At 42.8% G+C, this 23816-nt stretch overlaps 1 protein-coding gene across 11 annotated transcripts in view; it reads left to right on the top strand.

The window, feature by feature from the left end:
- Positions 1-7291: 7291 nt before the first annotated feature.
- The window catches only part of SUPT20H (SPT20 homolog, SAGA complex component), a 30042-nt gene continuing 13517 nt past the window's right edge, over positions 7292-23816 (top strand). For 4 of the 11 annotated variants that reach the window (XM_029048511.1, XM_029048510.1, XM_029048504.2 and 1 more), the window contains exons 1-15: positions 7292-7392; positions 9656-9739; positions 12618-12653; positions 13193-13251; positions 13355-13421; positions 14425-14554; positions 15262-15365; positions 16133-16249; positions 16400-16453; positions 18719-18858; positions 19379-19535; positions 19631-19687; positions 20677-20748; positions 21538-21695; positions 23071-23103. In XM_029048511.1, coding sequence (XP_028904344.1) covers positions 9737-9739; positions 12618-12653; positions 13193-13251; positions 13355-13421; positions 14425-14554; positions 15262-15365; positions 16133-16249; positions 16400-16453; positions 18719-18858; positions 19379-19535; positions 19631-19687; positions 20677-20748; positions 21538-21695; positions 23071-23103 — 1187 coding nt within the window. In that variant the 5' untranslated portion in view covers positions 7292-7392; positions 9656-9736. The remainder of the gene's footprint in view (positions 7393-9655; positions 9740-12617; positions 12654-13192; positions 13252-13354; positions 13422-14424; positions 14555-15261; positions 15366-16132; positions 16250-16399; positions 16454-18718; positions 18859-19378; positions 19536-19630; positions 19688-20676; positions 20749-21537; positions 21696-23070; positions 23104-23816) is intronic. The other 7 variants (XM_029048512.1, XM_029048505.2, XM_029048513.2 and 4 more) reach the window with 5 other exon arrangements.

Here is a 23816-nt window from a genome sequence, read left to right as displayed (position 1 = left end):
AAAGGTGGAGTCAGAATTAGAACCCAAGTCCTTCTGACTCTCCTGTCCATGTTCTCTCCACTAGGCCATGCTGCTTCTTTCAAGTCACGAGTTTCAATTTTTTCTCCTACCTCCCTAACAAAAACATTGCAATGTTTCCTGCAATTCTGAAAAGCAAATTCTGCCTTCTAATCTCTCAATTAAAGGTACTTATTGAGAGCTTACTGTATGTAGAGTACTGTACTAAGAATTTGGAAAACAACAACAAAGTTGCTAGATGTGATCCCTGCCCACAGGCAGTTAATAGTGAATTTACTATTTTCCCCAAAGCCTATGATTCTGTAGATGGGAAATCAATCAATCAAAAGTATTTATTGAATGCTTACATTGTGCAGATTACTGCACTAAGCGCTTGAGAGAGTACCATATAACAGAGGTGGTAGACACGTTCCCTGCCCACCACAAACTTGGTCTACAGGAGATGAAAATGGATGTCAAATTTTCTACTATGCCAGATTCACCACCAAAATGGGTAAATATTAGAAGAATGCAGAGCTACGCTTTCCCTTTCAGGATCTTTTTGTGGTATAATATAAATCATGAGGAAAAAATAAGGCATGACTATGATGCATCACTAAGAAAAGTCTGGACAGTGTTAAAGTTGGTATTTCCCACTGGTCAATGATTGTGTTAGCTTCACTTCTGGAAGTAAAAATGCTAGACGGTCGTGTCTGTTGACCGTGTCTATGCGGCGATCATATCCGGGATGAGACCGGAAGATTGATATAGGCAAAGCACAGACTCCTTTCCATCTTTTTTAGTGGTGCAAATCTGGCCCGGTTCCCTTTGGCACAAACTAAAAAAGGATTAGCAAACAGCAAAGCCGTCGGGCTCCCAAGTGCTGACATGGAGTGGCCAATGATGGTGTCCTCCTGCTGGCCTCTGGACTAGCACGAGGGTCTTTTTTTTTTTTCATTTTTTAACAGTGCTTGTTAAATGCTTACTATGTGCCACGCACTGTACTAAGCACTGGGGTAGATACAAGCTAATCATTTTGGACACAGCACGCATCCCACGTGAGGCTCACTCACTTAATCCACTTTTTACAGGTGAGGTAACAGAGGCCCAGGGAAATAAAAATGACTTGCCCGAGGTCACGCGGCAGACAATTGGTGGGGTCAGGATTAGAACCCACATCTTCTGACTTTCAGGCCCGTGCTCTATCCATGAGGCCACGCTGCTTCTCATTAGTTAAAAGTCACATCCTAAAAACCCCTATATGGAAGTGACTTCGTTTTTTGTGAACAAATAAAGTGACTTAAAAGGACACGCCAATATGCTACTCTGTGACGACTAAATTACATTTTTAAAAGAAATTCAACTTATAGGAGGCTGATCAAAGACGGGTAATCGCAAACAGCTGTGGCAACACACGGAGCAAGCCAAAGATAAGTACGGCTCATTTCTGAGCCTGCTTTCACACTCACAAAAACTAGAAGAGAGGTAATCTATTACCAATCGCTTCAACCTAATAAACGAGCATTTCCAAGTTTGGATACTTTGCAGTTTTGAGTTCATTCTGTCCGAACGTGGGGTTCACGTTGAACAGTGAGCTTTGAAAAACCCTGCCAGAATTCTCACCATTCAGCTGCCAAGAACTATAAACTACTCCACGTACGTGAGCCGGGCAAACTTCTAGAACTACATGGTAATTTGCAAAACACAGCAATCTTCATTCCTCTTGGCCATGTGACTGATTAATGCGAGAATGAGCCGCTCACCCTAGACCCTGAAAGGAAGTACTGAAGAACATGATCTTTCTCTTTTTTTTTTTGAGTTTTTTTGAGAAAGCCAGAGAGGCAGAAAAATAAACTGAAGCAAGCAGACTATTACAGGGCACCCGCTTTGATGGTGGCACACCCTGGGCATGTGTGATCGATGGGGCGAGTTGGAAGCACCCAGAAGTTTGGGATGAGGGCATACTGGCATCCTGAAATGAAGGGCATCGCTTCATTCTTGCCTCTCCTGCTGCCAACCTCACACTCACACCCTCCTTCCTGTCTAGTCCTCCTTCCCCCTTCACACTAGCTTTTATTTTTGACATGAAATAATAATCAGAAATTTGGCAAGATGTCCTGAATTTTTCAGTGAGGTCAGGGGGCACCCTATCATAAAATCCTGGTTGTCTCATGTTGATGGCCAATTTTGGAGACCAGTAGGCCCTGCCCTTCCCCGTACTCCCCGTGGTTCCTTGCCTCTTCTGTTCCCTGCAGTACCCTCTCCCCTACACCCCAAACACTTCCACAACCTTTGTTAGCATAGAAAAGCAGCGTGGCTCAGTGGATAGAGTCTGGGCTTGGGAATCAGAGGTCATGGGTTCTAATCCCGGCTCTGCCGTTTGCCAGCTGTGTGACTTTGGGTAAGTCACTTAACTTCTCTGTGCCTCAGTGATCTCATCTGTAAAATGGGAATTAGCCCCACGTGGGACAACCTGATTACCCTGTATCTACCCCAGGGCTTAGAGGAGTGCTTGGCACATAGTAAATGCTTAAGAAATACATTACTATTATTATTATCATGTGGACTAAACCACAAAGGAGACGTGGGGGAGTTAGGGATGTCAAAAATACTCCCCCACCCTCCCCTGCATCCATGTCTGATCAGTCTCTGAAATCCTCAGAACCTCCATGCCAGTTCACGGCAACATTCTTGACCATTTGGGTGCTCGGACAATTGGGTTACACAACTCAACCTTTCCTATCCTTTCCCAGATTTTCATATCTACTGGGCAGGCGATTCCATCAATCGATTGATGGAATTTAACGAGCGCTCGGTTCTAAGCCCCTGGGGAAATACAATGCAAGTACAGTTTATATACTCACCCCTGCCCTAAAGGGAGGGTGACAGACATTAAATGATGGGGCAGGCAGCAGAGTATAAGGCTATGAATATAAGTGTCATGGAGGGTTGCTATAACAATTAATAATTTGGAGAAATAATAAAAAAGTATCTTATCCAGTTTATCATGGGGAGGTGCCTGGGAAGTGAAAAAGAGTCTCTTAGCCTAGTCCAGCTCTAACCCATAAAGTGCTTAGAAGTATACATACAAGTACTCCTAAAGTGCAAGGGTTTCGAGCCTGAGAAATACCACTTTAGGAAAACTCGGACTATAATATTCCCCTACTCTGATACCGTGTGTACGCTTGCCCTGCTAGAAGGATGTTCCTGAATCCCCTAGTCTTACTCCACCAAAAGGCATACTGCATTGTGGAAAAAGTGAGTGTATCACAGCTTTTGAAACAGGATGAATGGAAGCAGTATCCTGCTTCTTAGAGATACACTTTAAATGCTGTAATTACATTTGAAAGCATCAGTAGCTTGTCCCATCTTTTTTAAAACAATGGCTTCTTAAGAGAGCTATTTGGTCCACATATCCAGAAGGTAAAGAACCTTCCTGAGTACAGCTCAAAATCTTAAAAACCTCAACTACCTTGATAAACTTTCCTGGCATCGTTTTCATTGACATTTTACTGTCTGCCCTGTTTTGGGGCACTTGATAACTTTTGGTTAGTCCAAATTTCAGTTTATCCCCTGATATGAGACAAAATGCAGACCCAGTATTTTGTATGTTCCAGGCCAGAAAGAATAAGGCTATAATACATTTCTTTTCCATACAAAGGAGGGCAAATGTTCAAAACACTCTGTAATTTTTTTTTAACTGACATTCACTTTGAAATGAGTTCCACATGGACATTATTTACCCCATTGCTGCCGGGTCCAAGAGAACACATATTGTATAGTTGAACTATTGTTAAGGTGATAGAGCGTATGGACAGAGAGAGCCAAAGAGAAACAATTCCTCATCAAGCCTTTCAATGAAATATACCAAAACTCCGAGTTCTAGTCTGGAGGAAATTTAACTTGCTGCATGCCCTTCTTTAACATGATTTGAATTACAGGTGCAGTTCAGTGTGTTTGGTCACCCAGACCAACTGGTTATCTGAATCTATAATAATAGAACTTATTCAATAATAAGGGAACTGTTGTGCATCCCCAATATGCAATGCTCTGTAACAAGAACCTGAGAAAGTACACTTGAGGAGAAGCATTCCCTGTCCACAGGAATCTAAGAGGGAAAGCAAACTGAAAAATATTCACAGCACTTGCTGTGTGCCAATCACTATGCTGAGTGTAAGATATATATAAGATAAGCAGATGAGACATCAACTCTGCAGACAGGGAAGATGCCTACTCTCTTATACTGGACTCTCCCAAGCACTCAGTTCAGTGCTTTACACATGCACAGTAAGGCCTCAATAAATACCCTAAATTGACTGATTTTCCACATGGGGCTTACAATCTCAGAGGAAGGGAAAACGGGCATTTTTCCCCATATTTCAGATGAGAAAACTGAGTTGTAGGAGTGATTTGCCCAAGGTTGGGTGACAGAGCCAGGATTTTGGAAAAAAAAAATGGTGTGGCAATGGAACAGATTTGTCCAAGGTGACCAGACAAAATTTGATTTGGCAATCTCATCGTTTGATTATCTGAGTTTGGATGACCACCTTGCTAATGTACAGGTTTTACAGTTAGAGCCATTTCTGCTTTCAATCTTAGTACAAAGGATAGTTAAAAGGTGCATTAATTATAAAACCTCCTCGAATAAGTTGAAAAGATCGGAGGGTCCAGAGGAATTTGACTCAAGATATCGGAATGAAAGTATGATGCTGCCAGAGCTATACCAAAGGCAGAGCAAGTGGAGTAACTGTACGAGGTATCAAATGGAATAAGTTCAGGAGAGAGTCCAAGAGAAGCAAAAAGGGTTTCCTGCCCTCGAGGGACTCACGAATCTAAAAAGGCTGACAAAAGGTGGTCAGCCCAAGTCAAAAAGAGGAGGCTTGGTCACTCCAATTTAGTCTCTTCCTTTATGGCTGTTTTGATGGAGCAATGAGGCAACTGGGTCACTATCACAACATGTAACTGCTCCAGTGGGCTACTGGAATCACAAGACTCCGGTGTCCACTGGGACACCAGTTCATTCCTGAAAAAACTCAAATGTCCATCCTCTACCATGCTCCTATCTGTTGCTAGGGTTTCTCTGTTCAAGGACATGACTTCACGTCCTTGTGCCTTGCTGAGGGAGAACCAATGTCCTTCATCTTTGGTCCTTTTCCACAGGCTGAGGTCTGATGGGGTTTTCCCAGGGTGGTTATCGACAGGCAGGCGGAGGAGCTAGGATAAAAGGGACTAACTGGTGAGACAGGGTGTCAAGGAGTGATGTTTGGAGTTAGGTGGGGGTCTTCTAAGTCTACTATACACTCCCAAAGGCTTAGTACAGTGCTGGGCACAGAGTACGTCCTCAATAATTGATTGAGGGGACGGGAAGATGGGTGGGATGGTGAGTGCCTCTGTGAGAGGAAAGGTTTCCCTGTGGGAGGGATAAAAGCCCCTGGAAAATGAGGAGAGGGTGGATGAGGAGGAAGGCAGGGGGAGCGGCTCTTTCGCCCAGATACGTAGCTGGGCAGGGAGGAAACTGGAAGCGTGAAAAGCAGTGTGGCCTAGCTGAGCGATCATGGGCCTGGGAGTCAGAAGGACCTGGGTTCCAATCCTATCTATCCAATTGAGAAGCAGCGTGACTCAGTGGAAAGAGCCAGGGCTTGGGAGTCCGGGGTCATGGGTTCGAATCCCCACTCTGCCATTTGTCAGCTGTGTGACTGTGGGCAAGTCACTTCACTTCTCTGTGCCTCAGTTCTCTCATCTGTAAAAAGGGGATGAAGACCGTGAGCCTCATGTGGGACAACCTCATTCCCCTGCATCTAACCCAGCGCTTAGAACAGTGCTCTGCACATAGTAAGCGCTTAACAGATACCAACAATATTCTCTCCGCCAAGGGCTTTCTGTGTGACTTCGGGCAAGTCGCCTAACTTCTCCGTGGCCCAGTTTCCTCAACCGTACAATAGAGATACCTAGTCTCCCTCATACTTAGACCACGAGCCCCACGTGGGTCAGGAACTGTGTCTGACCTAATTAGCTTGGAGCCCCATCGCTTGGAACCCAGTTGGACACAACGTGAGCTCTTAACAAATACTACATTAAAAAAAAAAAGTCTCAGTAAAAAGTTCTGTGAGGGCACTCGGCTATGGTTCAATCGCCCCCGCACCCTCTTCACCTCCGGCCCACGCCCCAGCCCATTCCCCCATATCACCACCACCACCGACACCCAGGTGAGGGCTGACAGAAGTCCAGTGACCTGCCCTCTGGCCCGTCATGCGGGTCCGGAGGCTGATGTCGGGTTGCCTCCTCAGGTTGCCCCCTCAGGCCTCTCTCCTCAGGTGGCCCCGTCGGGCCTCTCCCCTCAGGTGGCCCCGTCGGGCCTCTCCCCTCAGGTGGCCCCGTCGGGCCTCTCCCCTCAGGTGGCCCCGTCGGGCCTCTCCCCTCAGGTTGCCCCGTCGGGCCTCTCTCCTCAGGTTGCCCCGTCGGGCCTCTCCCCTCAGGTTGCCCCGACGGGCCTCTCCCCTCAGGTTGCCCCGTGGGGCCTCTCTCCTCAGGTTGCCCCGTCGGGCCTCTCTCCTCAGGTTGCCCCATCAGGTCTCTTTCCTCAGTTGCCCCGTCGGGCCTCCCTCCTCAGGTTGCCCCGTCGGGCCTCTCTCCTCAGGTTACCCCCTCAGGCCTCTTTCCTCAGGCTGCCCTGTGGGGCTTCTCTCCTCAGGTTGCCCCCTCAGGTCTCCCTCCTCAGGTTGTCCCTTCAGGCTTCTCTCCTCAGGTTGCCCCCTCGGGTGTCTCTTTCCTCAGGTTGCCCCGTCGGGCCTATCTCCTCAGGTTGCCCCGTCGGGCCTCCCTCCTCAGGTTGCCCCGTCGGGCCTCCCTCCTCAGGTTGCCCCCTCAGGCTTCTCTCCTCAGGTTGCCCCCTCAGGTCTCTTTCCTCAGGTTGCCCCGTCAGGCCTCTCCTCTCAGGTTGTCCCTTCAGGCTTCTCTCCTCAGGTTGTCCCTTCAGGTCTCTCTTTCCTCAGGTTGCCCCGTCAGGCCTGTCTCCTCAGGTTGCCCCCTCAGGTCTCTCTTTCCTCGGGTTGCCCCCGTCGGGCCTCCGCCCCCCCCAGAGGACACGGCTGGAGAATGCCCGCCCGTCCCGTCCCGTCCCGTCCCGTCCCGTCCCGCGCCGTTTTGGCGCCGTGTCGGTCCCGGCGGCCGCCCCGCCCCTTCCGCCCCTTCCGCCGCCCTCAGCGCGGCCCCGTGGGAAGCGGCGGCACCGGAAGCGGCGGCGGCGGCGGGGCCGGGCCGGGCCGGGGCAGGAGCGCAGCGCCCGCGGCCCCCGCGGCCTCCGCGGCCTCCTCCGCCCCCCCCCCCCCCCCACCGGCCGCGCAGGACCTGCTCCCCCGGCCATGACCAGGCCCAGCGCCGCCGCCTCGCCCACAGGTACCGGTTGGACCGGACCCGCCCCCCCGCGGCCCCCCGCCCCCCGCCCCCTCACACACACGCCCCGGGACAACCCCCCCCCCCAACCCTCCCCGTGTGCGGGGCCGCCCCAAAGAAGCTGACGGAAAACCGGAGGGGGGAGGCGGAAGGGGGGCCCTGAGCGCTCACAGTAATGGTATCAGTAATACAGTAGTACCATCAGTATTATTAGGATTTTTAGTGGTAGTTTTGTGAGGAGAGGGTCCCCGGGTGAGGACCGGGAGGGAGCAGCGTGGCTCAGTGGAAAGAGCCCGGGCTTGGGAGCCGGAGGTCCTGGGTTCGAATCCCGGCTCTGCCACTTGTCAGCTGTGGGACTGTGGGCAAGTCGCTTCTCTAGGCCTCAGTTCCCTCATCTGTCAAATGGGGATGAAGACGGTGAGCCTCCTGTGGGACACCCTGCTGACCCCGTATCTGCCCCCAGCGCTTAGAACGGTGCTCTGCACATAGTAAGCGCCCGGGCTTGGGAGTCAGAGGTCGTGGGTTCGAATTCCGGCTCTGCCGCTTGGCGTCTGTGGGACTGTGGGCGGTTCACTTCTCTGTGCCTCAGTGACCTCATCTGGAAAATGGGGATGAAGACCGGGAGCCTCATGTGGGACAACCTGATGACCCTGTATCCCCCCACAGCGCTTAGAACGGTGCTCTGCACATAGTAAGCGCTTAACAAATACCAACATCATTATTATTATTATTAATAAATACTATTGAATGAACGAATGAACTCAAAGGGACGGTCGTGGGTGACCAGGGAAAAGGCCTGCGACAAAGGGAGCAGTTAAAATCTCTTGGGTCCAGGGGTCAAGGCCTGAAGTCCTCTCCACAGAAGCCATGAAACGGAGGAAAGACGATTTATTGCTGTATTGTACTCTCCCGAGCGCTTAGTACAGTGCTCTGCACACAGTAAGCGCTCAATAAAGATGATTGAATGAATGAGAGGCTCTCCTATCCCACGGCCTAAAATAGTTTGAGGCCTAAAATAGAAGTTATCGTGCACATCGTTGGGAAGCGTGCTAGATGGGGGTGACAGGCATAATAAGTGATATATTCTTGTCTGACTTCAACAATATTTTTTAAGAAGTAAAATCTTGCAGACTGGTGAATCTAGAAAGACTTAGCTCTCGGAAATTTACATTCAAAGCAAAATGCAGAGGAGTCTAAACTGTTCAGTGCCTCTTTGACACCTTGCTTTAGCTGCAAAGGGATGAGTGAAATTGGTGTTGTTTTAACCCACTTTCCCCTCTGAGCTTCTCCCATTGTGAAGTGCAGGGTACTTTGTCAGTCTTTAGCATAGTTTCTGGCAAATAAATGAGTGCTCAGTAATACCACAAGTGAGAGAACTGCTGGTAAACAGAGTTGTCTTCAAATATTCTAGTGGGTAACTAACCAGTAATAATAGGTTATTGCTTCTAAAGAGCTGAGATATGGCATTTGGTCAATTAGTCATATTTATGACGTGCTTACTGTGTGCCAAATGTTTGGGAGAGTATGTTATAACTGCGATTGACTGACTGAAATAGAGCTATTTGTCCTGTTATTCAGCTGGCCTGTTCCAGTCCAGTACTGGTGTAACATCAGGTGTTTTTTGTTGGGTTTTTTTAATGGCCACCATTCATTTTTTATTTTTTTTTAACGCTCAGTTTCCTCTCCCCTCAGTACCTGGGAGGGGAAACACATTGGCACCGGAGCTAGGTGGGCCGGACAGGGGTGTTCAGCAAACCCACTCTGGGTTCCGCAGGTTTTTGAAAAAGGTTCCCTATGTCATCATTATGTAACTTTGTGTAACTTGGGTAATGCGTGTAACCTACTGTCTATTACTTCAGAGTCAGCAAAGGACTATCCAGCATTTAGAAGTACCGTCAGCGGCCGTCTTAAGTAAATAATAACTCTCGGCCTGATTCTGTGGGTAGGCAATGATTTCTTGAGAATAGTTAAGAACATTTGCAGAACCCTTTTAAGTAGCTGATGACAATAATCTGAAAACTGTTTGTTTGACCCCTGTATGAGTTGAGAGAGACTTCAGTAATTAGCAAAAAAAGATCCTTTAAACCAAGCTCTGTAAATGTATTTTGCGATTCCATTGGTGCAAGGTGTTGTCAATATGAAAGCAAGTACATGTGATTAACAGGTAATTTTCCCGGTTAGTCATCCTGCCTCCAGTAATTATGGCGTGTCTTTGCTTTCTAGATTACCTTCCGTTGAATATTTTCTTTCCCTTTTTATTTTACAGTACTTTTAGCTTGATATGATCACCTGCCTACTTCAACAGTAATTATTTCCTCTCCCCTTTGGACATTTATTTTATACTACAATGGTAAGATGTTTTTCATGAAAGACGATGAAATCCTTATGTTTTTCGTAAGCGCAGCCATGGGAAAGTTCTAATAAAGAATGAAAAATAAATCTAAAAGGGATCGAGTTGACCAACTCTATTGAATTGGACTTTCCCACGTGCCTAGTACAGTGTTCTGCACACTGTCTTCAATGAATACCATTGATTGTTTTAAAGAATTGCTTCCTCGAAGATACTGGGCCTACTTTGGGCAGAATGTTCTTTAAAAAAAAAAACCAAAAAAAATTCCACGTGGTTACAGATATTGGAATCCAAAGGATCCACATCTCTTTTCCCACTTGACTCAGGGGTATCTATAGGCCAAGCCTCTTGTTCTCTCAATGGGCCAAAAACAAAGAGGTGGGTGGTGCCTTTTATTAAAAGAGACTCTCCAGGAATAGGGTGACTGCCCAAGGGAGGTGGAGTCTTGGCACTCCTTTAGACTGACTAAGAACTCATTATATAACCTGTTTTCTTCTCCTCTCTGAATAGCCGTCATCCTCCCCACTCCTCCCAGTCTCTCCCCATTTAGCCTTCCTTTAAATGCTTCTGTTGAAGCATTGAATTCACTGAAGGGTGTACCTTCACAGTTGCAAATTAAAATCATACTTCCTTAAGGATACAGGGAAGGCAAGTCAACCCAATAAATTTGCCTCTGCAGCGCAAGGAGTTCATCACTGTCAATACCTAAGGCAAGCAAAGAGAAGGTGTGATTTAAATGTCAGTTTGTAATCCAGTGCTTTCCTGTTGTCTCTCTATTTTAAAAAAAAAACAACAAACCCCACCAGATTCTCCATTTCCAGGGTTTTCATAATCCATCTTTCACACATGCTAGCTTCGCTCTGAAGTTACTGCCCAGTTTGTTACTCTCTCCTCTGAAGCTTCTTTTTCCAGGTGCCTTCACGTCCGAGTCACAGCTCATGCCGCCCTCCTCCCTCCCCTTCAGCAAACATCAGCTCTGTCTTCCTTCAGAAACCATATTCAAACTCCACTTCTTCCTGGGACCTTCACTGATTGATTCCCTTTCTTTTGCAAGCCACCCTGAGATTGCCATCAATAATCAACCGTCACATTTACCGAGTACCCAGTGCGTGTAAGGTCCTGAAGTAAGCTCACCCAAGAGGAGATTTCTTCCCTACATTCTTCTCAGCACACATGGTCACCTTATATAGAGTCTTCACGTTGATTTTCATCTCTCCACATGAATGTTTATCTCAGTGTCTGTCTTGTTTTCTAGTTATAAGCTCCTTGAGGGCAGGGCCTCTGTCAATTTGTAGGGTGATCAATCGTATTTATTGAGTGCTTAGTGTGTGCAAAGCACTGTACTAAGCCCTTGGAAGGGTACACTATAACAGAGTTGGTAGACATGTTCCCCTCCCATAGCTAGCTTACAGTCTAGAGGACCTTTGCACTCAGGAATTGAAGCATTTTTAACCCTAGAAAGACTATCAAGGATGATCTATTTTAGTGATTGTGGCGTAACCCTGCTCTTTGGAGAAAAGACTTTTAGCTTTTTTGGTCTCTCTGTCTTTTAGCCAGACTGGTTTGCTTTTTGCTGACTGTTTCCAAAGGTTGGCGAAAGGGGATAAGGAATTAGGTAGTGATTAAATTTTCCCAAACCAGCAAAGGCTGTATCCTTCGCCGATTATAAAAAGGCTTGGTCCCTTTTTAATCCCTTTAATCTCCTTTATTTGTTTCTCTACTCTTTTCTGCAAATCCTCTGGAATAAAGTTAACCTTAAAACTAGCCTTAACGGAAGCAGTAGACCCTCTGATGTGATGATCCTCTGAAATAAATCTAGACCTCTTCCCTGTCTATAAGGATAGAAGTACTTAGAGGGAATCTTGAGTGGGCTTGTGCATAAATATGCAACACATATCTGATGAATTTTGTTTTTTGTTCTTTTTCAAATCTCCTCAAACACCTTGAGTGATCACCCAGGCTTCTCTTCATCAAGCAGAAACTCTCCTCACCCGTTCCCTGTGACACATTGTCATCTCGACCTCTCTTTCAATCTTCCAAACCACAGCTCTCCGTGTCTTCCAGACCTTCTGAAAGCCCTCCCCTCTAGTCTGTAAACTCCTTGTGGGTAGGGATTGTGTTGATCATCTCTGTTATATCGTACTTCCCCAAGTGCATAATACAGTGCTTAGCACACAGTAAGTGCTCAATTAATGCCGCTGATTGTTTTTCATCTAGTACCGGTCAACACAGTCCACCCCGCCTGTCTTTGGAAGGTTATCTGGAGTTTAGAGTCGAGGGGAGGGAAATGTGAATCAGTAGTTAATGATAGAAATTCATGGGGGAGTATTCTTAGATATATCTTGCTAGATGGAGCCAGGTAATTGTTCACAGAGTGGGACATCCATCTTAACTTGGCTTTCAAAAGCTACAGGAAATAAAGTCATGAGAATTTTACAAGAATCATTTCATGTTAATTTAACCCCAATTTTTTCAGAGTTGTCAGCTTTGAAATCTGCCATGAAGCGTTACACCATTAAATTACTTTCATTAATGTCAGAAATGTTTCCAGATTAAGGAAGAGCCTTTTAGTTCTTATGGAGACATCTATTGATCGTGTTAGTATATCCACTGTAAAAGTTGTTTGTTGTATTGGACTAGCACACTTTAAAAATTGTGTAATTCTTAAGAGTGTTTGAGATTTTTCTGGACTGTGGAATTATTTCTGTTTAGTCTTGGTTGAATAGCCTGATAATGTAATGGTGTATTTGATCAGCAGCTTTGGAAAAAAATAAAGAATAATCTACACGGCTGCAATCATAATTTTCAGGTGTTTATTCTGTTGCTTGGATATGAAAAGAGCTAACATTCTCATGTAAATTGTTTGTAAATCTTACAGCAACAAGCTTTAGAACTGGCTTTGGATCGAGCAGAGGTAAATAGAATGAATGTACTAAAATGTAAATGCCTAATACACTGAGCTGATTTAATTGAAATCAGTCCATGTTTATTTTGTGTGGATTCTGAGTAGTTCGTTTTTAAATGTATATTTTTATATATTTATAGGATAGAAATTGGAACAAGTAATTTAGGTACCTATCAAGGGCATCTGAAGTCCCTGATGCTTGAACGGTGAAATCCGAATAATTTTTAACATAGGTGGACAGCAGCAATAAATGCACTACGTTTCCACCTTATAAGTATTTGAAAGAGCTGCAAAATAACTAATGTGAGCATTTTACAAAGTCAAGTGATTAAATGGTAACAGGGTGTTTGTAACATCAATTTAGTAAAGTACTGTTGCACTATCAATACATTTATCACTTAAATCTCCTATCAAAGATGCACGTTTCATAAGGTATAAGATTCAAGAATCACATTTATTTTAGTAGAACCATCAGCCTTGAAATTTTAAAAAAATATATTCAAGATTTTTTTTAAAAAAACTACACATCACAAACCCTTCTTTTTTAGTATATCATTGAAAGTGCCCGTCAGAGACCTCCTAAACGGAAATATTTATCTAGTGGAAGGTAGTGTATCCTCCAGCATGCTTTTTCATAATTTATTTTAACATTTAGAATTCACAGTAATTGCTGCGGTTTTATTATCTTTATAATTTTGTGCCTTTTTTAGGAAATCTGTGTTTCAGAAACTATATGACTTGTACATAGAAGAATGTGAAAAAGAGCCTGAGATAAAGGTAAGTAGAATTTTCTTTTAAATGATCATCAATGGCTGTTGGAAATGGCTTTTTCTGTAGGAAATTGATGGAAGTCTGATTTTCATCATATACCGATTTTTGAAAGATCTTGTCCGTTCTTACCTCCTTAGATAGTATTTTATTCTTAATAATAATAATTATGGTGTTTGTTAAGTACCTACTATGTGCCAAGCTCTGTGCTAAGTGTTGGGATAGATGCTGCACTGGTGTTTGATACTTTAAAAAAAAAAGTATGTGTTTTCTATCCATTTTTCCTTCAGGATGGAAAAGTTGTGGTGACAAGTGGGCCAGCTTTTAGCTAAAATTTTTGGCAAGACCATTAATCAGCATTTCATATTTACAAAGCTGCTACAGAAGGATCCAAATTCAGTGTTCATAGTAAAAGTATAGATGGAAATGTTCATTCCTGCTTTAGAAATTTTTGTGATTTAAAAAAAAAATCCATTTAGAGAAAACTTGGTAGCATATAAAAATGCAATTTATTTTATGGGTTTTAAAGCTTTCTCTTACTGATTCCCTGGATTTTCAGGGCTTAAAGAGAATATTTGGTTCTTCTGTTTTTTATTACATTCCTTCATTGCTCAAATCAATTAATCTGTGGTATTTACTCAGTGTTTGCTGTGTGCCAAGCACTGCACTAAGCATTTGAGAGAGAATGGTACTGCAGAGTTGGTAGAAACATTCCCTGTTCCCAATCTAGAGGGGGAGGCAGACATTAAAATAAATTACTGATGGGAAAATGGGAAAGCATAGGGATATTTACCTAAATGTGGTAGGGCTGCATTGGTCTGACATAATTTAGTTAGTAAATTGTAGGGATTTGAATGTTTGTCATGGACCGCTAGAGAGTTACTAGGTAAGATTGGGCTGTCAGAAAGTCTGTATTTTCTTTGCTTGTCTTTTGTTCTTTGAAGAACAAAACAGGCTTTATCCATTAAGGGATGTGACTGATCATTTTCATCAGCACTGTCTCCTTTTAAAGCAGAAGCTGAGACGTAATGTGAACTTGTTGGAGAAGCTCGTTATGCAGGAGACTCTTTCCTGTTTAGTAGTCAATCTCTACCCAGGAAACGAAGGCTATTCTCTGATGCTCAGGGGAAAGAATGGTTCAGGTAAGCAACGTGAATCGCTCGACTTCTGCTCGCATTCTGCTCGCATTTTACTGTTTGTTTTCCTTGAGCTAGGAATATAAATTTAAGATCTGAAGGACTGAAATCAATTGTCTGCGGGACCACTCAGCCTTTGATAGAAAAAGCTGAAAAGTAGTGTGTGAACCCGTATCTGGGTGGGTGGGTAGGTAGGCAGGCAGGCAGATGCTGAGAGTTAGAATTACTCAGAAGCTCTGGAGATAGAATTTCAAGTTCTCTCATTTGTGAAGGAAATAATTAATCTTCCTTTTGGAAAATTCTGTAATGGTGAGTTGCAAAGACCAGTCCAATGTGAATCGTTCAAGGAAAGCACATGGGCTTTCCACAAAGTGAGGTTTCCTCTTGCACCGGCGATAAGATGTTGAGGAGTGTCCAGTGTCAAGCTTCACCATTTTTCCTATGAGAGACAATGAATGGGCAAGAGTAATCTAGAACCGAGTGCTATTTCCCTTAACCTTTTGAACCTCCATTGTGAGCCAGTACTTCTTTTCTCCTTATCTTCAAGTTTTCGGGATTTTAGCAACAAGAAATGCTTACCAGTTGTGATTAAAGTGATTTCCTCAAATGGTGTAAAAATAGAGTGATTTTGGATCCCCTTGGATGAAAAGCTGTATGCTAGCCGTATCTCCTAGTTCATATACATAAGCTACTCTCTTTCATTTTAAATGCAGATTCTGAGACCATTCGACTGCCTTATGAAGAAGGCGAACTGCTCGAATACTTAGATGCAGAAGAATTACCTCCAATTTTGGTTGACCTCCTGGAAAAATCTCAGGTGTGAAATACTTTCATTTCCCTTTAGATTTTTGGTTGACAGACACAGAGTTTACAAATGGTGATGAGTAAAAAACCTTTTGTGTATACTGTATATTATGCTGTTGTAGAACCAAATGGAGATACTACAGCAACATAATACACAGTAGAAACAAAATTATCGGATCTTCGGTTCCATCAAGTTCAACCCTGGATCCGATATTTCAGTACCCATTAAAACCAAAGTAGCTCCCCAGTTGGGAATCTCCTAGGAGGAAATAATTATAAGTAGCAATTAACTATGTTCATGGAAATGTAGGTGACTAGAGGAAAATTCTTTTGTCCCCAAAAGTGTCCCAAAAGCGAGGATATGGCATGTCTTTTTTATTATCTGTCCAGAAATTGAGACTGGAAAAAGAATCGCATGTCCAGTCAGGGCTAAAAAAAGTGGTTACCGATACAGCTGGGAAGCCAGGAGGTGAAAAGACCAGAGAGCAGGAAGGCGTAAGGATGGGGAGAAGAGAGAGTGGTACATGGGGGAATAACCGGAAAGAGACGGAGATTGGGAAGGAATAGGAAATGCCTGTAATGGCCCAAGGAGAGTGAAGAAAGCTCCCAAAGCCTTGATAAAAGGCCTTCAAAATCTTTTAAGGAATCTTGTCTGGTGACAAGTGATAAAAATAATTTATGGGGGGCCAAAAATGTGAAGGATTTTATTCCCCTCGGCAGATTGCTCCCTTTTTAGAGGGAAAAGTTAACCAAAACTGTTTCTTTTCCTCCTTCTGTAAGGTTAATATTTTTCACTGTGGGTGTGTCATAGCCGAAATACGTGACTACAGGCAGTCCGGTAATATGAAATCTCCAGGTCACCAAAGTAGGCATGTTCTTTTGCGCCCAACAATGCAGGTAAGATGTGTCTGGTTAAATTCTTTCATGTAGGTTCCTGAATAATACCTTACGTAGTCAAATGTGGGTGATTGAATGAATGATTGAATGAATGAATGATGGTCTATATTGTTGGATTATTTACTTACAGGCAATAATTTTTTTTTCCAGACTTTAATTTGTGATGTGCATTCAATAACAAGTGACAACCATAAATGGACCCAGGTACATACCAAATTCCACGTGTGTCCCATGTTATTTTTGTATTTATGATAGATGAAAGAATTGCCGGAGAGATTAAAACATTAATGTAATGCTTTGCGGAGCTAGGTACTCAATAAACAATATTGACAATGAAAAAGAGAGTGCCATCTACCAGCCCGTTATTGGGTGAGGATTGTCTCTCTCTGTTGCCGAATTGTACATTCCAAGCGCTTAGTATAGTGCTCTGCACAGAGTAAGCGCTCAATAAGTATGATTGATTGAATAAAAGATGATAATCATGACCCTGTCAGACCTGAATTATGGGAATGTAGTGGTTATTTTATGGCCTCCCACCTAGCTTAGGGCTTTTGGCTAATGCCAAGGAAGACATCTCCCTCTCTAAGACCACTGAGTAGGCCTTGGCAACCTCCCTAAATTTTCAACTGGAAACAATGTTTCTGCAAAGCCCTCTTTCCCTCTTGCCATGCCTTGCTCTGTCCTATACCCAGACCCGAAGAGTGGTTTGACAAATACTTCTTTTCATAATTGTTGTGCATGGATTTATAGAACAGTAGTTCAGTTGTCAAAAGGAAATTTCAGTAGACCAGGTCACCCTCACTGTGAAATGTGATGGCAAGCTGTAGAAATAAGAATTTATTAACTGGTGAAATCTCCCCCATTCTCCTCGTCCAGATTTATGACTTCTTTGATAGCTGAAGGGGAAAGGTATTTTTATTATTGCAAAAAATTGAAACTTAAGTCACTTAATATACTGTATTTTTAACCTTGAGCCCCACGCTTAAAAAACACGTCTGCTTTCAAGTATAGTAGAACATTCAACAAAATATATTTAAATCAGTTGACAGGTAGAATAATAATAGTGAATGAAAGCTGTTACATCACAGGAGAGTGAGTCCAGGAATCCTTGCCAGTTATTCTCTCTGATAGATTAGTTAAATCCAGAAAAAGAGCATTCCCTTATGATTTGGTCATTATAGGTTGGCCATTACCCATCAGGTTCTGCTCTCGAAATACTGTGACCTCTCATCAGTGAAAGTCTTTGGTCGGCCAATCAATAGTATTTATTGAGTGCTTACTGTGTACAGACTACTGTTCTAAGTGCATAGGAGAATACAGTTCAGTATTGTTGGTAGGCAAGATCCTTGCCTTTACACAGCTTAAAATATAGTGGGGGGAAACAGACATTAAAATAAACTACAGATAAGGACGCGGCAGCAGAATGAAAGGATTTGTAAATAAGTGCTGTGGGAGTGGGGTGAGTATCAAAGTGCTCAGGGGTACAGACCAACATGTGCAGACGACAAAGAAGGGAGGGAGAATAGGACGAGGAGATCAGAGGCTAGATTTTTTGGAAGAGATACGATTTCAGTAGGGCTTTGAGAAAGGGGAGGGTGGTGGTCTCGTCAGATGTAAAAGGGCAGCGAGTTTCAGTCAGGAGAGAAGGCATAAGCAAGGTGGCCACGGTGAGAGAGATGAGACTGAGGTTCAGTAAGTAGGTTGGTAGTAATGGAGCTAAGTCTGCAAGCTGGGTGGTGTAGAGGTGTGAGGTAAGGCAGGAGGGGGAGAGCTGATTGAGTGCCTTAAAACCAATGATAAGAAATTTCTGTTGGATGTGGAGATGGGTAGGCAACTAGCGGGGGGTTTTAAGGAGGAGATGTGCCCAGGGTCATTTTTTTAAAAAAGTGATCCGGCAGCAGAGTGAAATATGGACTAGAGGGGGAAAGGCTGGAGGCAGGGAGGTCAGCGACGAGGCCGATGTAGTAGTCAAGGCAGGATATGGTAAGGGTTTGGACCGGCGTGATAGCAACTTGGAGAGGAAGGGGCAAATTCTAGAGATGTTGTGAAGGTAGAACTGACAGGATTTGGTGACAGGTTGAAAATGCAGTTCGAACGAGAGATGAGTCAAGGATAATGTCAGGGTGACAGGCTTGTGATACAAGGAGTTTAGTGATATTGTCTACAGTGATGTGGAGGAGAGTGTTTGGGTGGGAAGTCGAGGAGTTCTGTTATGGACAATCTGCCAGTCTTGTGTTTCCTCAGGCCAGATGTGTGCCTGGATTGTTAATAAAAGTCTCTTCATGCAGTAAAATGCCCAGAGCCTCATCGGTTGCAATATTAACCCAAAACACTACATTTAGCTGTCAGTATGAGCAGGAAATTCCAAGTAGCATTTTTTGGGGTTATGTGATTAAATTCTCTGTTCGGATACTGTCATATATTTGACATTCCTTAAACCTTCTGTTGACATGCATGTACTCATTTCAGGAAGACAAACTCCTTCTTGAAAGCCAACTGATCTTGGCCACAGCGGAACCACTGTGTCTGGACCCTTCCATAGCGGTAACCTGCACAGCCAACAGACTTCTCTATAACAAGCAGAAGATGAATACCCGCCCAATGAAACGGTAACTGGCCATGGTAGCAGAAGAGCTCCTAGCTAGAAGAGGATCCCAAAATTTCATTTTCCTGTGTTAAACATGAAGATAATGATTCCAACTCCCCTCAGTATCTGGCCGTTTTTAATTTTGAGTGGAGACTATTTTAATTGGATGATGATACACATTTGCAGATGAAAACATTTAAGAGTGAATTTCTTCTGAAGTTTTCAATAGACAGATGCTTACCAAAACAAAATAGAAATGCACATCCAACGAGAAAAGAGTAAATGTTTAAGCCACAGGGTTAGACTTTTAAAAAGTTGTAAAGAGTTAGAGGATGAAACTCTGAGGAGAATGAGATTCTCAAAATAGCCAGGCTAGTTGTGATGTTTTTTCCTGTTAGAGCAAACTGTAAAGCTAATTTTTTTTAAATCAGTCTTAAGTTGTGATTTTATATCTTGTACCTAATGGTTCACATATGCAGATAATTGTCTATTTTAGGCTTTTTCAAAGGCATCTCCTAGTATGGCCCTCTCATTGTTCTTAGGTGCTTCAAGAGATATTCCAGGTCTTCTCTGAATCGGCAGCAGGATGTGTCTCAATACCCAACACCACCCCAACTCAGATTACTTGATTACTTACAGAAGAGAAAAGAGAGAAAAACAGCTCAACAGTATGACCTCAAAATTTCTAAAGCCGGCAGTGTAAGGAGTTTCTTTTTTAAAAAAGCTAGTTTATAACCTGCAATAGGTTTGTTTAATTTCTTACCAGTGTTCTTAAAATGTCATTTAATTTGCAGTGTGTTGATATGTGGAAACAGAACCCCTGCTATTTAACTGCACCATCAGAAGTGGATGTAAGTTCAAATGTTGTTTGTTTTTTTTAATAAAAGAAACCCAAGCATAGGTAATGTACAGTAAGATTCCTTCATAATTTTTTTTTAAGTCAAAACCATCATATAATGAAGTTTTCCATTGCTATCAGCAACCCCCTCTGCAATTTAATATTTTTTAAAGTTTGCATTCCATGAGCACCCTTACAAAAAAGCCCCTTCAATTTCATTATAAGGATGAATTTGGACTGGTTAGAAAAACCCAAGACTTTAAAGGAAGTTTTAATTTAAAAAAAGAAAATGAATGGCAAAGAACTGAGCAGTAGTACCTTTTAGTTGAGAAAAGGAACTTGCTTATGTTAATGAAACAATTCTATTAAAACCAAGAATGAATAGGATGAGGAGTGTGTCTGAACTGAATAGCTATGAATGGTGATAACACTCTATCTTCCTACTCAGGTCTCTGCTCTCTCTCTTTTTTTTTTAAATCAGTTACTTTCACTTGATGATAACCCTCATGGTTAACCTCTGGTGTCTCATTCCCCTTCTCCAAAATTTTGTTGCTCAAGTTAGCAAGTAAACAGAGTCATTATTGTTATTACTCTTTCCCTCAAAGCTCTATTTGGAGGCGGCTATAAAGTCAAGCATCTGCCAGTTTAGTGGGGAGTTTAGAATTGACTCTCACTGCATGTCCTGAACTGGATTATTTAAACAGAAAGTTTAGTGGCGGGGGATTGATTATTCTTCCTTAAAACTATTTTAAAGAAAAGTTTTTAAGGCATTTTATTGCTGAGTACCTAAGGGATTTTCTGGGCACTGTTAAATTACTTAGTTGTGGCTATCTGTTTGCACTAATCTTGGTAACGGAATAAAGTGCTGACATACATGTATTTAAATTGATAATCTGTTGAGCTCATACAACTCAGGAATTATGGAATTTGTCAAGCCCTTCCCTTTAGTCATGCTATTTGAGGTACTGTCACAATCTACTGTGGGGATTTTTTTCTTTTTAGGTGGAAAAATATGCCAAAGTGGAAAAGTCTATCAAACCTGATGACTCACAGCCAACTGTCTGGCCAGCACATGTGAGTAATTGAGGCTCCAGCCAATCTGTTTTTTATGTCTAGTGAAGGTGTTCCCAGTTCAAAAGCAGATTTTTTTAAACCACTTCCCCAAATCAGAAACCAACCGTTTAAAGTTGAACTCCACCTTTTCTTTGCTTTTTTCTTGATCTACAAAAAAAACCACAAAACTTTAGCTTACATTCTGTTTTAAATTCATAATTACACGATTTCCAGTAGGGCTAGTATTCCCCCTCTCCCCTCCCCCCCAAAAAAACCCATAGTCCATTAAATAGAAGAGATTGGGGAATCCTACCTGTTAATTAGCTACAGCTTCATAATTTTAAATGGTCACCTATATTTTGTAAATCTCGAGGTGGGAGAGTATTAACAAAGGAAGAAGGAATTACATTTGTATTCAAAGAATTCATCTTGGGTATTTTATTTGCCTCTGCTTTCTGTGTCTAGTTGGCATCCTTTTGGAGCATGTTTTTGGTGTGGAGAGTTAAGTAGGTACTCAGTAAATATTGTTGGTTGGTTGAGTCCAACTAAAGGTCTGATCTCCTTCTAGAAGATACTCCTGTCCTCTTCAATCAGGAAGTCCTCATCTATGGAGGAAGAGTTTCCCTAAGAGTTCAGTCATTTCCAGCCATGGGCCACAATCTAAAAGACCTGTTTAGATGTGGATCTGATGAAATTTTATCCTTAAGAATGTTTTCCCCCTAACTTTCTTGGCTGCTTTCAAGTCCCTTTGATTAGTTCTTATTTTCATGCAGTTGGTCTTTATTTTTGATAACTTTTTGTCTCTTCTAGGAAATAAAAGATGATTATGTGTTTGAATGTGAAGTTGGCAGTCAGTTTCAGAAAACAAAGCTGACCATTTTTCAGTCACTGGGAAATCCACTTTACTATGGCAAAATACAGACATTTAAAGGTGGTGAAGAAAATGACAACATGGCAAGTCCTTCCCAGTAAGTTGTTCTAAAACAGCTCTTTCAGCTATTAGTTGATATGGTCAGCTTTGTACTTGAAGTTATGCATCATCGTCGATTTGTTGTTGGAGGGGTAGTTGGAAAGTGCCTAAGTAATGTCCCTTTGACTGCTAGGCCAGTGGTTACCCTTTTTGACAGGCCTCACTGTTGAAAATTTAGAACTTCTGATGTTTCTTACCAATTTTTATAATAGTATTTATTAAGCGCATACTGCTAAGCATTGCAGTAAGGTTAGTATAATAGCATTTATTAAATGCTTACTGTGTGCAGAGCACTATGCTGAGTGCTGGGAAAGCAGGGTGAGAAGCAGTACGGCCTTGTGGATGGAGCGCTGGCCTCGGAATCAGAAGGACCCGTGTTTTGTCATCTCTTTGCTGTGTGACCTTGGGCAAGTCATTTAACTTCTCTGTGCCCCAATTCCCTCATCTGTAAAATAAGGATTTTGAGTGTCAGCCTAGGGGGACAGGGATGATATCCAACCCAATTATCTTGTATCTACCCCAGCTCTTAGAACAGTGCTTAACAAACACCACAGTTACTACAGTTAGATAGGGTACTCACAAAGTGGTCAGATCCGTCAAAGCCTTCGTCCCACATGAGTTTCACAGTTGAAGAGGAAGGGGGAGCATGAGTCTTATTCTTATTTTGCAGATGGGGGAACTCGGGCACAGAGAGATAAAGTGACTGCCCATATTCACTGAGTAGGTCAGTGGACAAGTAGGCACTAGAACCCAAGTGTCCTGACTCCTGGCTTCTTGTTTTTTTCCCAGAGCCATGCTGCCTCCTTACCTCTAGTGTGCCACATACTTGTCAGGATGGCCAGCCTCTCATAGTTCTACAGTAGGGACCTTTCAATCTTGTCGCTGATTTACAGATTTTGAAAATTAGTAGCCAAATGAGAAAACTCCTCTTTCCTATTAGTGTAGTATTTTTATTCGCTAGGTGAACACTTTTACATGCTTTCCCAAAGTACAGGAAACATATTTCATATTAAGCCATTTTGTTTCAAAATAATAGACACCTAGAAATTTAGTATGCTTACAACCACCTAGAAATTTAGTATGCTTACAACCCCTCTCTTCCTATTTTAATACTTGATAAAGCACTGATTTTCATTAATTCACTCAATAGTATTTATTGAGCGCTTACTATGCAGAGCACTGTACTAAGCACTTGGAATGTACAATTGGGCTACAGATAGAGGCAATGATATCTGATAAAGCACTGAGAAATTCAATTTCCTTTAAGTTTCTGATTCCCTATATGGTATAAAATCTCTGCAGTGTATTTTAGAAGCAACCTGAGGCTTCTCAACCCAGCCAGCTCGTGTCTGAATTTGTCTTTCTTTTTGCAGGTTCCTTATTGGCTCCAAGACTGATGCTGAAAGGTAAGGTGTTCAGTCCTTAATTTTTCTGGTGCGGACAGATTTTTTTTAAGTGATTTAGTATTTTCCTCTGAGAAGCAAGCATAAACTCGAACGAAACAGAGAAAATTAAAGTGTAATCATGTTAAAAAAACAAACCTCAAAATATCCTGGAAGTCACTAACGTAAAGTAAGAGAAGCTGCAGTGGAAATGACTTTCCAGGTATTGTTTTATCCAACAGATGTGTGTGTTGTAACACGGGGGGTGGGGAGGGGAGTAGCTACTACAGCAGAAATTTTGGCAGCTTTTTAGGTGCACTGGAAGTACATTTCTCAACTATGTTATTATATCCATGGTCAGAGATAGAATACGAAGAGCAGATATTTTGTAAGCTTTCTGTACAGAAAGCTTATTTGGCAAGATGCTGTCGCTGAGTTGAGAGGTAATCCGGTTTGGGTTTATTTGTACATAGAGTATCTCTTCCAGGTCACTATACCTCTTTGTGCATACAAAGAGTTGATTTTCAATAAAAAATAATTTGTATTCCATGCTGATAGGCTCGAACCTATTGTAGAGAAAAGTTACTCTGATGAAATTAGTTCAGTCAGTGGTATTTATTTAGTACTTAGTATTTGCAGAGCACTGTACTAAGCACTTGGGAGAGTCCAGTACAACAGAATTAGCAGACATGCTCCCTGACCCATAACAAGAATACAGTCTAGAAGGTTTTATCACT

The sequence above is a fragment of the Ornithorhynchus anatinus genome, chromosome 20, assembly GCF_004115215.2.
Source record: "Ornithorhynchus anatinus isolate Pmale09 chromosome 20, mOrnAna1.pri.v4, whole genome shotgun sequence".
Lineage (NCBI taxonomy): Eukaryota > Metazoa > Chordata > Mammalia > Monotremata > Ornithorhynchidae > Ornithorhynchus > Ornithorhynchus anatinus.
Note: the sequence above shows the minus strand (reverse complement) of the source record. Positions and strands in the feature narration are given on the sequence as shown.